This window comes from Coregonus lavaretus (genome assembly GCF_964263955.1).
Source record: "Coregonus lavaretus genome assembly, contig: HAP1_SCAFFOLD_1344, whole genome shotgun sequence".
In the NCBI taxonomy this organism is placed as follows: domain Eukaryota; kingdom Metazoa; phylum Chordata; class Actinopteri; order Salmoniformes; family Salmonidae; genus Coregonus; species Coregonus lavaretus.
In genome coordinates this window covers 88278-102560 of record NW_028159995.1, presented here as the reverse complement: position 1 = coordinate 102560, position 14283 = coordinate 88278, and the positions used below count along the sequence as shown (strand labels likewise).

General features: G+C 46.9%; 1 protein-coding gene across 1 annotated transcript in view; it reads left to right on the top strand.

Moving 5' to 3' along the window:
• The window catches only part of LOC311122284 (collagen alpha-1(XIV) chain-like), a gene marked incomplete at its 3' end in the record, with an annotated part of 121090 nt that overhangs the window by 18922 nt on the left and 87885 nt on the right, over nucleotides 1–14283 (top strand). The window contains exon 15 of the mRNA XM_084196671.1: nucleotides 5029–5161. Coding sequence (XP_084052797.1) covers nucleotides 5029–5161 — 133 coding nt within the window. The remainder of the gene's footprint in view (nucleotides 1–5028; nucleotides 5162–14283) is intronic.

Here is a 14283-nt window from a genome sequence, read left to right as displayed (position 1 = left end):
TGGTAGTCTCACACTGTCCTGCACCTTAGCAGCCGTGTTGTTGGTAGTCTCACACCGTCCTGCACCTTAGCAGCCGTGTTGTTGGTAGCCTCACACCGTCCTGCACCTTAGCAGCCGTGTTGTTGGTAGTCTCACACCGTCCTGCACCTTAGCAGCCGTGTTGTTGGTAGTCTCACACCGTCCTGCACCTTAGCAGCCGTGTTGTTGGTAGTCTCACACCGTCCTGCACCTTAGCAGCCGTGTTGTTGGTAGTCTCACACCGTCCTGCACCTCAGCAGCCGTGTTGTTGGTAGTCTCACACCGTCCTGCACCTTAGCAGCCGTGTTGTTGGTAGTCTCACACCGTCCTGCACCTTAGCAGCCGTGTTGTTGGTAGTCTCACACCGTCCTGCACCTTAGCAGCCGTGTTGTTGGTAGTCTCACACCGTCCTGCACCTTAGCAGCCGTGTTGTTGGTAGTCTCACACCGTCCTGCACCTTAGCAGCCGTGTTGTTGGTAGTCTCACACCGTCCTGCACCTTAGCAGCCGTGTTGTTGGTAGTCTCACACCGTCCTGCACCTTAGAAGCCGTGTTGTTGGTAGTCTCACACCGTCCAGCACCTTAGCAGCTGTGTTGTTGGTTGTGCGCTAGGTTGTCAGTGAGTATAGAGAGAACTCACAGAGTTACCAGGAGTCTTAATGTCCGGATGGTTTCCCACCCCTTTGGGAATATGGCCAAAGATGGGCAGACATAGACTGTACGTGGTGTGGCAAGTGCCACAGAGGGGAAGTTCAGATGTCATTTTCCTATGGGGGTGTTGTATGTAGATCACTCCGTGTAACTCAGCTCTGATCAGAAACCAAGCATCTTCCTTTGATGGTACGCAGAGGTTTGGCACCACAGAGTGAAAATCATCCCAGGGAGGTTAGATCCTGATGACAGGACAAGTTATGTAGCTGTACCCATCCAGGGGTTAGATCCTGATGACAGGACAAGTTATGTAGCTGTACCCATCCAGGGGTTAGATCCTGATGACAGGACAAGTTATGTAGCTGTACCCATCCAGGGATTAGATCCTGATGACAGGACAAGTTATGTAGCTGTACCCATCCAGGGATTAGATCCTGATGACAGGACAAGTTATGTAGCTGTACCCATCCAGGGGTTAGATCCTGATGACAGGACAAGTTATGTAGCTGTACTCATCCAGGGGTTAGATCCTGATGACAGGACAAGTTATGTAGCTGTACTCATCCAGGGGTTGGATCCTGATGACAGGACAAGTTATGTAGCTGTACCCATCCAGGGGTTAGATCCTGATGACAGGACAAGTTATGTAGCTGTACCCATCCAGGGATTAGATCCTGATGACAGGACAAGTTATGTAGCTGTACCCATCCAGGGGTTAGATCCTGATGACAGGACAAGTTATGTAGCTGTACTCATCCAGGGAGGTTAGATCCTGATGACAGGACAAGTTATGTAGCTGTACCCATCCAGGGATTAGATCCTGATGACAGGACAAGTTATGTAGCTGTACCCATCCAGGGATTAGATCCTGATGACAGGACAAGTTATGTAGCTGTACCCATCCAGGGGTTAGATCCTGATGACAGGACAAGTTATGTAGCTGTACCCATCCAGGGAGGTTAGATCCTGATGACAGGACAAGTTATGTAGCTGTACCCATCCAGGGGTTAGATACTGATGACAGGACAAGTTATGTAGCTGTACCCATCCAGGGGTTAGATCCTGATGACAGGACAAGTTATGTAGCTGTACCCATCCAGGGAGGTTAGATCCTGATGACAGGACAAGTTATGTAGCTGTACCCATCCAGGGGTTAGATCCTGATGACAGGACAAGTTATGTAGCTGTACCCATCCAGGGGTTAGATCCTGATGACAGGACAAGTTATGTAGCTGTACCCATCCAGGGGTTAGATCCTGATGACAGGACAAGTTCTGTAGCTGTACCCATCCAGGGGTTAGATCCTGATGACAGGACAAGTTATGTAGCTGTACTCATCCAGGGGTTAGATCCTGATGTAAACGTATAATTACTGTTGAGTGTGTCTAATCTAATGTGTATCAGTGTGGAATTAACTGGCTGACACAGTCACAGTGCTGTTTGAAAGGAACCAGATAAATTATTACCCATGCTCCTTTGGGGTCTCTGGAACCTAATGAAAGTCTTCGATTATATGATCATGGTAGCTTAGTCACTGAACTAATTCCTGTAAGTCACAGAAATTGAGACACGTGTCGATCCACTGATTAGTTTGAGGTACTGCATGGATGCATAATATCTATCTACACTCTTAGAAAAAAGCGTTCTACCTGGAACCAAAAGGGTTCTACCTGGAACCAAAATGGTTCTACCTGGAACCAAAAGGGTTCTACCTGGAAACAAAAGGGTTCTACCTACAGGGACAGTTGAAGAACCTTTTAAGGTTCTAGATAGCACCTTGTTTTCTAAGAGTGTACTGCCATACTTGCCATAAAGACACCTCCAATTTGAAATCTGGTGGACACACTTGTGGAACTCATTGTTGTCCTTTCAGTTGTCCTATTGATCATAAGGGCCTGTGTTGCTGAGCAATAACAGATACGTTTGGAATGTCAAGCCTTGGTTTCGACTGTACTTCAGACAAAGCATTGACACACGACCTAACCCTTCTCTGTTATGTATATGCCCTTCACAAAAACCTTCTTTGTAGACAATGGATAGAATGGATTGACAGTGAGTGGGTGGTAGACGGATAAAAGCTTGTCAAGTTGATGGAGTGGTACATAGGGAAGCATATGTGTGGAGACAGTGGAGAACAGGGTGGCAGATAGTCTAGCGGTTAAGAGTGTTGGGCCAATAACAGAAAGGTCACTGGTTCAAATCCCAGAGCCGACAAATCTGCTGATGTGCCCTTGAGCGAGGCACGTAACCCTAGTCGCTCTGGATAAGAGTGTCTGCTAAATGATTAAAATGTAGGTAGCTTCGCCAAAGTATGCTTCACCTGGTATGTAAGATAGCCTATCATCTGACGGGAGTTATTTTTTTGATCTCCCAGCTCAAATTCAATAGAATCACACCAATTTATACTCCAGCATGTTCAATAGAATCACACCAATTTATTCTCCACTGTGTTCAATATAATCACACCATTCTATTCTCCACTGTGTTCAATAGAATCACACCATTCTATTCTCCAGTGTGTTCAATATAATTACACCATTCTATTCTCCAGCATGTTCAATAGAATCACACCATTTTATTCTCCACTGTGTTCAATATAATCACACCATTCTATTCTCCAGTGTGTTCAATAGAATCACACCATTTTATTCTCCAGTGTGTTCAATATAATCACGGTGTCTGAAGTGTGTTGAGTCATCTGTACAATGAGAAAAATTATTCGTTTGGGCCCCTTCCACCTCTCTGCCCCAAACTCTACAGAGCCCTTGGGGCCAAGTGCCTCTACAGCGATTCAGCGCTTAAACCCTCCTACTATTCCTTCTCCTTCACTTGTATTTTAATTTCCACCTGACTCCTGCTGCGCTGGGTAAGATAGAGGGGATGGAGCAACATGGAAGACATTCCATTATCTTTTCAACAAGCATTTAGGTCACTGAGGAACGAATGGAACACACTGGTTGAGTCCCATACGGCACCCTATTCCCTATATAGGGTCCATAGGGTTCTGGTCCAAAGTAGTGCACTATATAGGGAATAGGGTGCCAATTGGGACACATCCATAGAGAAAAATACATGTAAAAAAAATCTGACTGGAGTAGAGACTTGTGAGGACATGCTCCTTAGAGAGAACGGTTGGGACTTTTCAGATCGTTCAGTTTGGGCTGAGCCAAGCTAACTCCCCTGGCAGGTCTGATTCAGCACCACATGTCTGTTGGACAGCTCCGCTAATCAGAGTTGTTGTGGCAGGAGTCAGGACAGTCCACCTCTGGTGTGGGGTCTGACAGGGGATGGGATGGAGGATCGGGAAGGGGTTGTGGATTTAACCTCTCACTCCTCTGCATGTGAGGATATGCCTTCTTAGAGAGGACATTTGGGAGCGTTCACTTCGGGCTCGACCAACTACTTGGCAGTTCTGATTTAAGCACCACATGCCTGGTGGACAGTCCATTTCCAGGGTCTGGGGCTTGACACTTCACAGGATGGGGTAGGGAGGGATGTCCTCATTGCCTCGCATCTTAAAAGCCCAGTCAACCAGGGAGGATGGATCATAGAGGACTTCTAAATAGTTTATGCAGTGAGGCTGTCATACGAAATCTAATTCCAAGTAATGATAATAAAATTGAATACATTTTACTTAGTGTACCTTCTGAGGGAACTTTTTACCATTTCAAACTATTTTTTAGGAACATCCTTTGGGAACTTATTTGTATATCATATTTTTAGCTATGGTCTAAGAGTCTAATGGGCGACCAGAACAGCGTGATCCAACTAATCTGTTTATGATTATGCAGAGAGGTAATATCAGGCTAACTTTGCCTGTGTCTCAAATAGCACCCTATTCCCTATATAGTGCACTACTTTAGGAACAGAAACCATATGGACCCTGGTCAAAAGTAGTGCACTAAATAGGGAATAAGGTGCCATTTGGGATTTTCCTTAGATGTTAGTCCTTCTTGTCACCACCAACGTATAAGGTGTAACTGTACTGTCATTGAGGCCAGTTTTGGTCAAACCACGTATCAGCCTCACACCCAAACACAAGTGTCCCTTCAGCCATTGGCCTCTGTGGGAACTGGCCAATCAGCAGGCTAGATGAGGCGTTAGATATGTTTGATTGATGATGTGTCAGTAGCAGTGGAATAAGACACTGTGGAGGTCAGATATATTTCTGAGGAGAAACGCTTATGCACACGCACGCACGCACGCACACACACACACACACGCATGCACGCACGCACGCGCGCACACGCACGCACGCACGCACGCGCACGCGCACGCGCACGCGCACACGCACACGCACACACACACACACACACACTGTGTAACACTATGTATAATCTCTACCCCATCTACCCTGTAGGTCCTGGTGCCTGGGCAGCAGACCACAGTCCTTCTCCAGCCTTTGCTGTCTGACACAGAGCACAAGGTGACCGTCACCCCAGTCTACACAGACGGACAGGACGGCATCAGTGTGTCTTCTGTGGGCAGAACATGTGAGTACAGCCTTTCTTGTAGATGGTTGCATGCAGTGTCCATAAGGTCAGTGGGAAGCTGTTCTTATAGCTAGTGGAACGACTGGGGTTTAGACCTGGCTCCATTGTGTGCCGTAAGACTGTGTTAGCATTGCTTAGAAATGCTGGGGTGTATGGTAAATGTTATCATGCAATTAAAGCTCTGTATAGAGCTCCAGTCACCTGTGTCTATATAGAGCTGTAGTTACCTGTATCTATATAGAGAGCTGTAGTCACCTGTGTCTATATATAGAGCTGTAGTCACCTGTGTCTATATATAGAGCTTTAGTCACCTGTGTCTATATATAGAGCTGTAGTCACCTGTGTCTATATATAGAGCTCTAGTCACCTGTGTCTATATATAGAGCTCTAGTCACCTGTGTCTATATAGAGCTGTAGTGACCTGTATCTATATAGAGAGCTCTAGTCACCTGTATTTCTATATAGAGCTCTAATCACCTGTGTCTATATAGAGCTCTAGTCACCTGTGTCTATATAGAGCTGTAGTGACCTGTATCTATATATAGAGCTCTAGTCACCTGTGTCTATATAGAGCTCTAGTCACCTGTATCTATATAGAGAGCTCTAGTCACCTGTGTCTATATAGAGCTGTAGTGACCTGTATCTATATAGAGAGCTCTAGTCACCTGTGTCTATATAGAGCTGTAGTCACCTGTATCTATATAGAGAGCTCTAGTCACCTGTGTCTATATAGAGCTCTAGTCACCTGTATCTATATAGAGAGCTCTAGTCACCTGTGTCTATATAGAGCTGTAGTGACCTGTATCTATATATAGAGCTCTAGTCACCTGTGTCTATATAGAGCTGTAGTGACCTGTATTTATATATATAGCTCTAGTCACCTGTGTCTATATAGAGCTGTAGTGACCTGTATCTATATAGAGAGCTCTAGTCACCTGTGTCTATATAGAGCTGTAGTCACCTGTATCTATATAGAGAGCTTTAGTCACCTGTGTCTATATAGAGCTGTAGTCACCTGTATCTATATAGAGAGCTCTAGTCACCTGTGTCTATATAGAGCTGTAGTGACCTGTATCTATATATATAGCTCTAGTCACCTGTGTCTATATAGAGCTGTAGTGACCTGTATTTATATATAGAGCTCTAGTCACCTGTGTCTATATAGAGCTGTAGTGACCTGTATCTATATAGAGAGCTCTAGTCACCTGTGTCTATATAGAGCTCTAGTGACCTGTGTCTATATATAGAGCTGTAGTCACCTGTGTCTATATATAGAGCTGTAGTCACCTGTATCTATATAGAGAGCTCTAGTCACCTGTGTCTATATAGAGCTGTAGTGACCTGTATCTATATATAGAGCTGTAGTCACCTGTGTCTATATGTAGAGCTCTAGTCACCTGTGTCTATATATAGAGCTCTAGTCACCTGTGTCTATATATAGAGCTGTAGTCACCTGTATCTATATATAGAGCTGTAGTGACCTGTATCTATATATAGAGCTCTAGTCACCTGTGTCTATATAGAGCTCTAGTCACCTGTGTCTATATATAGAGCTGTAGTCACCTGTGTCTATATATAGAGCTGTAGTCACCTGTATCTATATAGAGAGCTCTAGTCACCTGTGTCTATATAGAGCTGTAGTGACCTGTATCTATATATAGAGCTGTAGTCACCTGTGTCTATATATAGAGCTCTAGTCACCTGTGTCTATATATAGAGCTCTAGTCACCTGTGTCTATATATAGAGCTGTAGTCACCTGTATCTATATATAGAGCTGTAGTCACCTGTGTCTATATATAGAGCTCTAGTCACCTGTGTCTATATAGAGCTGTAGTGACCTGTATCTATATATAGAGCTGTAGTCACCTGTGTCTATATATAGAGCTCTAGTCACCTGTGTCTATATATAGAGCTCTAGTCACCTGTGTCTATATATAGAGCTGTAGTCACATGTATCTATATATAGAGCTGTAGTGACCTGTATCTATATATAGAGCTCTAGTCACCTGTGTCTATATAGAGCTCTAGTGACCTGTGTCTATATATAGAGCTGTAGTCACCTGTGTCTATATATAGAGCTGTAGTCACCTGTATCTATATAGAGAGCTCTAGTCACCTGTGTCTATATACAGCTGTAGTGACCTGTATCTATATATAGAGCTGTAGTCACCTGTGTCTATATATAGAGCTCTAGTCACCTGTGTCTATATATAGAGCTGTAGTCACCTGTGTCTATATATAGAGCTGTAGTCACCTGTATCTATATAGAGAGCTCTAGTCACCTGTGTCTATATAGAGCTGTAGTGACCTGTATCTATATATAGAGCTGTAGTCACCTGTGTCTATATATAGAGCTCTAGTGACCTGTGTCTATATAGAGCTGTAGTGACCTGTATCTATATATAGAGCTCTAGTCACCTGTGTCTATATATAGAGCTGTAGTCACCTGTATCTATATATAGAGCTGTAGTCACCTGTGTCTATATATAGAGCTCTAGTCACCTGTGTCTATATATAGAGCTGTAGTCACCTGTATCTATATATAGAGCTCTAGTCACCTGTATCTATATATAGAGCTCTAGTCACCTGTATCTATATATAGAGCTCTAGTCACCTGTATCTATATATAGAGCTGTAGTCACCTGTATCTATATATATAGAGCTGTAGTCACCTGTATCTATACAGTGAGGGAAAAAAGTATTTGATCCCCTGCTGATTTTGTACGTTTGCCCACCGACAAAGAAATTATCAGTCTATAATTTTAATGGTAGGTTTATTTGAACAGTGAGAGACAGAATAACAACAACAAAATCCAGAAAAACGCATGTCAAAAATGTTATAAATTGATTTGCATTTTAAGTAGGGAAATAAGTATTTGAACCCCTCTCAATCAGAAAGATTTCTGGCTCCCAGGTGTCTTTTATACAGGTAACGAGCTGAGATTAGGAGCACACTCTTAAAGGGAGTGCTCCCTATCTCAGCTTGTTACCTGTATAAAAGACACCTGTCCACAGAAGCAATCAATCAATCAGATTCCAAACTCTCCACCATGGCCAAGACCAAAGAGCTCTCCAAGGATGTCAGGGACAAGATTGTAGACCTACACAAGGCTGGAATGGGCTACAAGACCATCACCAAGCAGCTTGGTGAGAAGGTGACAACAGTTGGTGCGATTATTCGCAAATGGAAGAAACACAAAATAACTGTCAATCTCCCTCGGCCTGGGGCTCCATGCAAGATCTCACCTCGTGGAGTTGCAATGATCATGAGAACGGTGAGGAATCAGCCCATAACTACACGGGAGGATATTGTCAATGATCTCAAGGCAGCTGGGACCATAGTCACCAAGAAAACAATTGGTAACACAGTACGCCGTGAAGGACTGAAATCCTGCAGCGCCCGCAAGGTCCCCCTGCTCAAGAAAGCACATATACAGGGCCGTCTGAAGTTTGCCAATGAATATCTGAATGATTCAGAGGAGAACTGGGTGATACTGTTGTTGTCAGATGAGACCAAAATCGAGCTCTTTGGCATCAACTCAAATCGCCGTGTTTGGAGGAGGAGGAATGCTGCCTATGACCCCAAGAACACCATCCCCACTGTCAAACATGGAGGTGGAAACATTATGCTTTGGGGGTGTTTTTCTGCTAAGGGGACAGGACAACTTCACCGCATCAAAGGGACGATGGACGGGGCCATGTACCATCAAATCTTGGGTGAGAACCTCCTTCCCTTAGCCAGGGCATTGAAAATGGGTCGTGGATGGGTATTACAGCATGACAATGACCCAAAACACACAGCCAAGGCAACAAAGGAGTGGCTCAAGAAGAAGCACATCAAGGTCCTTGAGTGGCCTAGCCAGTCTCCAGACCTTAATCCCATAGAAAATCTGTGGAGGGAGCTGAAGGTTCGAGTTGCCAAACGTCAGCCTCAAAACCTTAATGACTTGGAGAAGATCTGCAAAGAGGAGTGGAACAAAAGCCCTCCTGAGATGTGTGCAAACCTGGTGGCCAACTACAAGAAACGTCTGTGTAATGAATACTCGGACAGAGTGGTAAGATCCAATCGCAGAATTGCGATGCTTTATTAGAGTACAGACAAGGGAATAGCTTAATCGTGGTCTGGCGGGCACGGGCACAGGTTCAGAACACGGTAATCACTGGGATAGACAAGCAGAAGATTAAGCAATTCGGGGAGTCAAACAACGAAGCACAAGTCTGGTACACTGGTAATCAAAAACAAACTCTCTCTCTCTCTCTCTCTCTCTCTCTCTCTCTCTCTCTCTCTCTCTCTCTCTCTCTCTCTCTCTCTCTCTCTCTCTCTCTCTCTCTCTCTCTCTCTCTCTCTCTCTCTCTCTCTCTGAACAAAACGCTTAGCAAGTCACAAAGGAACAATACCTCGCACCGACTGAACTTCTGAGCACACCTTATATCCTACTCTAATTACTGACAGGTGTGCTCAGAACTCAGGTGAAACAGATCGAGTCTGATGACTCCCCCTCTCTGTAGATCGGGGAAGTGTCAGACTCTGTCTAGATCCAGCCAAACCCCGATCCCTTATAGTCTGACCTCTGTGATTGCCAACAAGGGTTTTGCCACCAAGTACTAAGTCATGTTTTGCAGAGGGGGCCCGGGTTGATAAGTGGGAGTAGGTCTCCGGCGTCGGTCGGCGTAGGTCTTTTGCTGTTGTGAGGCCTGACTGAGATGTTGATGGGCCGTCTCCCAGACCTGCGCACTCCGACGGAACCACTCGTCGACAGCCGGTACCATCCCTGGTGCAGTATCCCACGGGAACAGAGGTGGTTGATACCCTAGAACACACTGGAAGGGCGTTAGACGTAGGGAGGTGTGAATGAGGGAGTTCTGAGCATACTCTACCCAAGGAAGAAATCGGCTCCACTCCTGCGGCTGCCTCGAACATTGTTGCCGTAGATATTTCCCAATTTCTTGATTGAGCCGTTCTGTCTGCCCATTGGCCTGGGGATGATATCCGGAGGTTAGGCTCACCGAGATGCCCAAGCGTTCGCAGAAGGCCTTCCATACCCGGGAAACAAACTGGGGTCCCCGGTCGGACACAATATCCTCCGAAACACCAAACTGCCGGAACACCTGGTTAAACATAGTCTCAGCCATCTGAGTGGCGTTAGGCAAACGGGTCATGGGTACTAACCGGCACATCTTGGAGAATCGATCGATGACCACGAGAATTACAGTATGGCCCTCTGATTCTGGGAGATCTGTAACAAAGTCCATAGCAATGTGCGACCAGGGTCGTTGAGGAGTTGGCAATGGCATCAGCTTACCCTCCGGTAGTGCACGAGGCGCCTTGGATTGCGCGCATACTGGGCAGGATAAGACATAGTCTCGGACGTCATCTGTAAGGGAATCCCACCAGTATTTTCGGCTGATGAGTCGTGTAGTTCGAGTAATTCCGGGATGACCAGATCCCAGCGACGTGTGACACCATTCCAACAGTTGCGGTCGAAGCGGAGCTGGTACAAACACCTTAGACACTGGGGTTTCTGGAGGGGCTGGTTCCGCTTGTAGGCTCTCATGAATGGTGTCATCAATAGCCCACCTCACAGGACCAGCACGGCAACTCATGGGGAGGATAGGTTCTGGTTCCACGGGTCTTTCCGCGCGCTCGAACCGTCGGGAAAGCGCGTCCGCCTTACCATTCTTGGACCCAGGGATATAAGAGACAGTGAATCGGAAACGGTTGAAGAATAAAGACCACCTAGCCTGTCAGGAGTTCAGTCGTTTAGCACTGTGAAGATACTCCAGGTTGCGGTGGTCCGTGAGCACTTGGAACGGATGCTCTGCTCCCTCCAGCCAATGTCTCCACTCCTCCAGTGCTAACTTCACCGCCAGTAATTCACGATTACCCACGTCGTAGTTCTGCTCGGCCGAATTCAGTTTCCTTGAAAAGAAAGCACAGGGTCGTGATTTAGGCGGCTCACCTTGGCGCTGGGATAACACGGCTCCAACTCCAACCTCCGAGGCGTCCACCTCCACGATAAACGGCAAGGTAGGGTCCGGCTGACATAAAATAGGAGCGGTGGTAAAGCGTTGTTTCAACGTCTCAAAGGCACGCACTGCCTCCTCCGTCCAGTTCAGACCGCGACCCTTGTAGCTGGTCATCGCCGACAGGGCAGCTGCGGTTGTGCTGAAATTACGCACGAACCGTCTATAGTAATTGGCAAACCCTAAGAATCTCTGGAGCTCTTTCACCGTCTGGGGTTGAGGCCAGTCTCGTACCGCTTGCAACTTGGATTCATCCAGTTTAACCCCGTCGGGAGTGAGTATGGCCCCAAGGAAGGAAATCGTAGTGACATGGAATTCACTCTTTTCTGCCTTCACGAACAGAGAATGTTGTAGGAGTCGGTCCAGAACCTGTCGTACATGGGACACATGTTCACTCAGAGAGTTTGAATAGATTAGGATGTCATCAATGTACACTATAACAAAGCGATCAATCAAGTCCCTGAAAATGTCATTCATGAACGCCTGGAATACTGAGGGCGCGTTGGTAAGTCCATAGGGCATGACACAATTTTCATAGTGTCCTCGATGTGTGATGAAGGCAGTCTTCCATTCATCCCCTTCTCTAATGCGTACCAGATTGTACGCACTCCTGAGGTCCAGTTTACTGTAGATGGAGGCCTGCCCCACCTGCTCGAGGGCTGCTTGAATCAAAGGAAGGGGGTAACGATTTTTGATGGTAATATCGTTAAAACCTCGATAGTCTATACAAGGACGCAGTCCGCCATCCTTTTTCTTAACGAAGAAAAAACTGGATGCGGCGGGAGACGTAGATGGGCGAATGGCCCCTTGCTGTAGCGCCTCATCAATATACTTGCTCATCGATTCTCGTTCCGGCTGTGACAAAGGGTAGATTCTTCCACGAGGAGGTGTAGCCCCGGATAGCAGATCAATCGCGCAGTCCCAGGCCCGATGAGGTGGTAACACGGTAGCCCTCTCCTTGGAGAACACCTGCACGTAATCCTGGTATTCTGTTGGAACAACAGTAGACACCGCACCCTGCGCATCCTCCACAGTAGACATTTTGCACGGCAAATTGAGGCACTCTGCCCTACATACCTCACTCCAAGCAGTGATATCGCCAGATTTCCAGGAGATGACCGGATCATGGGTGACGAGCCAGGGGTGGCCGAGAACTAGCGGCTCCCGTGGAGCGGAGATGACGAACAGAATGATGTTCTCATGGTGTATGGAGCCCACTTGTAACTTTATTACCTCTGTACGGTGCATAATGAACCCAGTGCCCATGGGCTCACCGTCTAGCGCGTTGACTCGCAGGGGAGGTTGAATTGGGATAAGTTGAACTCCCAATTCCTCAGCGAGACCCATATCCATAAAACTGGCAGCCGCTCCGGAATCAATAAGACCTTCCAACCTGCGCACTTTCTCTCCGACAGATAAGGTAACTGGCACATACATTTGTTTAGATGTAATGTTGAAAATTTGAGTCTCACTCACCGGTTTGGCAGTTCCGAGGCGATATTCTGGGGTACGGTTTGGTCGTACCGGACATTGACGAATGAAATGACCCGACTGACCACAATACAGGCATAGTCCGTCTTGCCGACGTTGTTGTCTCACCGAACTTTGTAAGGGCGACCGTCCCAGTTGCATGGGTTCCTCCTCAGATTCTCTCCTCCGCTCTGTCGATTGCTTAGGACCTGTGACCGAGGGCTCCCGGACTGCGGATACCCTGTGTTGCACTATCAAATTATCAATAGAGATGGCTATGTTGATAAATTCATGTAGCGCAGTGATATCTCCCCGACAAGCCAACTCAGTCTGTACTTCTTTGCGCAGCCCTCTTCGGAAAACGGTGAGCAAAGCAGTCTCGCTCCAGCCGCTACCAGCTGCTATTGTCCGAAACTCTAAGGCGTAATCGGCTACTGTGCGACGGCCCTGCTGAAGTTCGCATAGTTGGTCTCCCACGCTACGCCCAGATACTGGGTGGTCGAACACCTCTCGGAACAGTCTCTTAAACTGAACTTCCACATTTAACTCGGGCACCTCAGCTGCCCATAGCGCAGTAGCCCAATCCAGTGCTCTTCCCGTTAGCAGAGAAATCATGAAATCCACCCTGCTACGGTCATCGGAAAACATAGTACGATTATAGGACATATACAGGGACGTCTGAAGTAGAAACCCCTGACATTTGCCAGGTTCCCCATCGTACTTAGTCGGTAGAGAAATCGGAGGTGCATGACGAGGACTGACCGTGCTCGGGGTGGTGCCTTCAGCCGCACCAGCGTTGAGTAGTTGCAGGAGTTCATCCATCCGTTTCTCCTGTATCTCCCATCGCCTCTGTAATTCCGCTGGATCCATGGTTGTGGCGAGGTATTCTGTAATGAATACTCGGACAGAGTGGTAAGATCCAATCGTAGAATTGCGATGCTTTATTAGAGTACAGACAAGGGTATAGCTTAATCGTGGTCTGGCGAGCTGTGGTCAAAACCGGGCAAGGCAGAGACAGGCAGAGGTACCAAGGGAGCGGGACGTAGTCGTAGTCGAGGGCACGGGCACAGGTTCAGAACACTGGTAATCACTGGGATAGACAAGCAGAAGATTAAGCAATTCGGGGAGTCAAACAACGAAGCACAGGTCTGGTACACTGGTAATCAAAAACAAACTCTCTCTCTCTCTCTCTCTCTCTCTCTCTCTCTCCTCTCTCTCTCTCTCTCACTCTCTCTCTCTCTCTCTCTCTCTCCTCTCTCTCTCTCTCTCTCTCTCATCCCCTTCTCTCTCTCTCTCTCTCTCTCTCTCTCTCTCATCTCTCTCTCTCTCTCTCTCTCTCTCTCTCTCTCTCATCTCTCCTCTCTCTCTCTCTCTCTCTCTCTCTCTCTCTCTCTCTCTCTCTCTCTCTCTCTCTCTCTCTCTCTCTCTCTCTCTCTCTCTCTCTCTCTCTCTCTCAACAAAACGCTTAGCAAGTCACAAAGGAACAATACCTCGCACCGACTGAACTTCTGAGCACACCTTATATCCTACTCTAATTACTGACAGGTGTGCTCAGAACTCAGGTGAAACAGATCGAGTCTGATGACTCCCCCTCTCTGTAGATCGGGGAAGTGTCAGACTCTGTCTA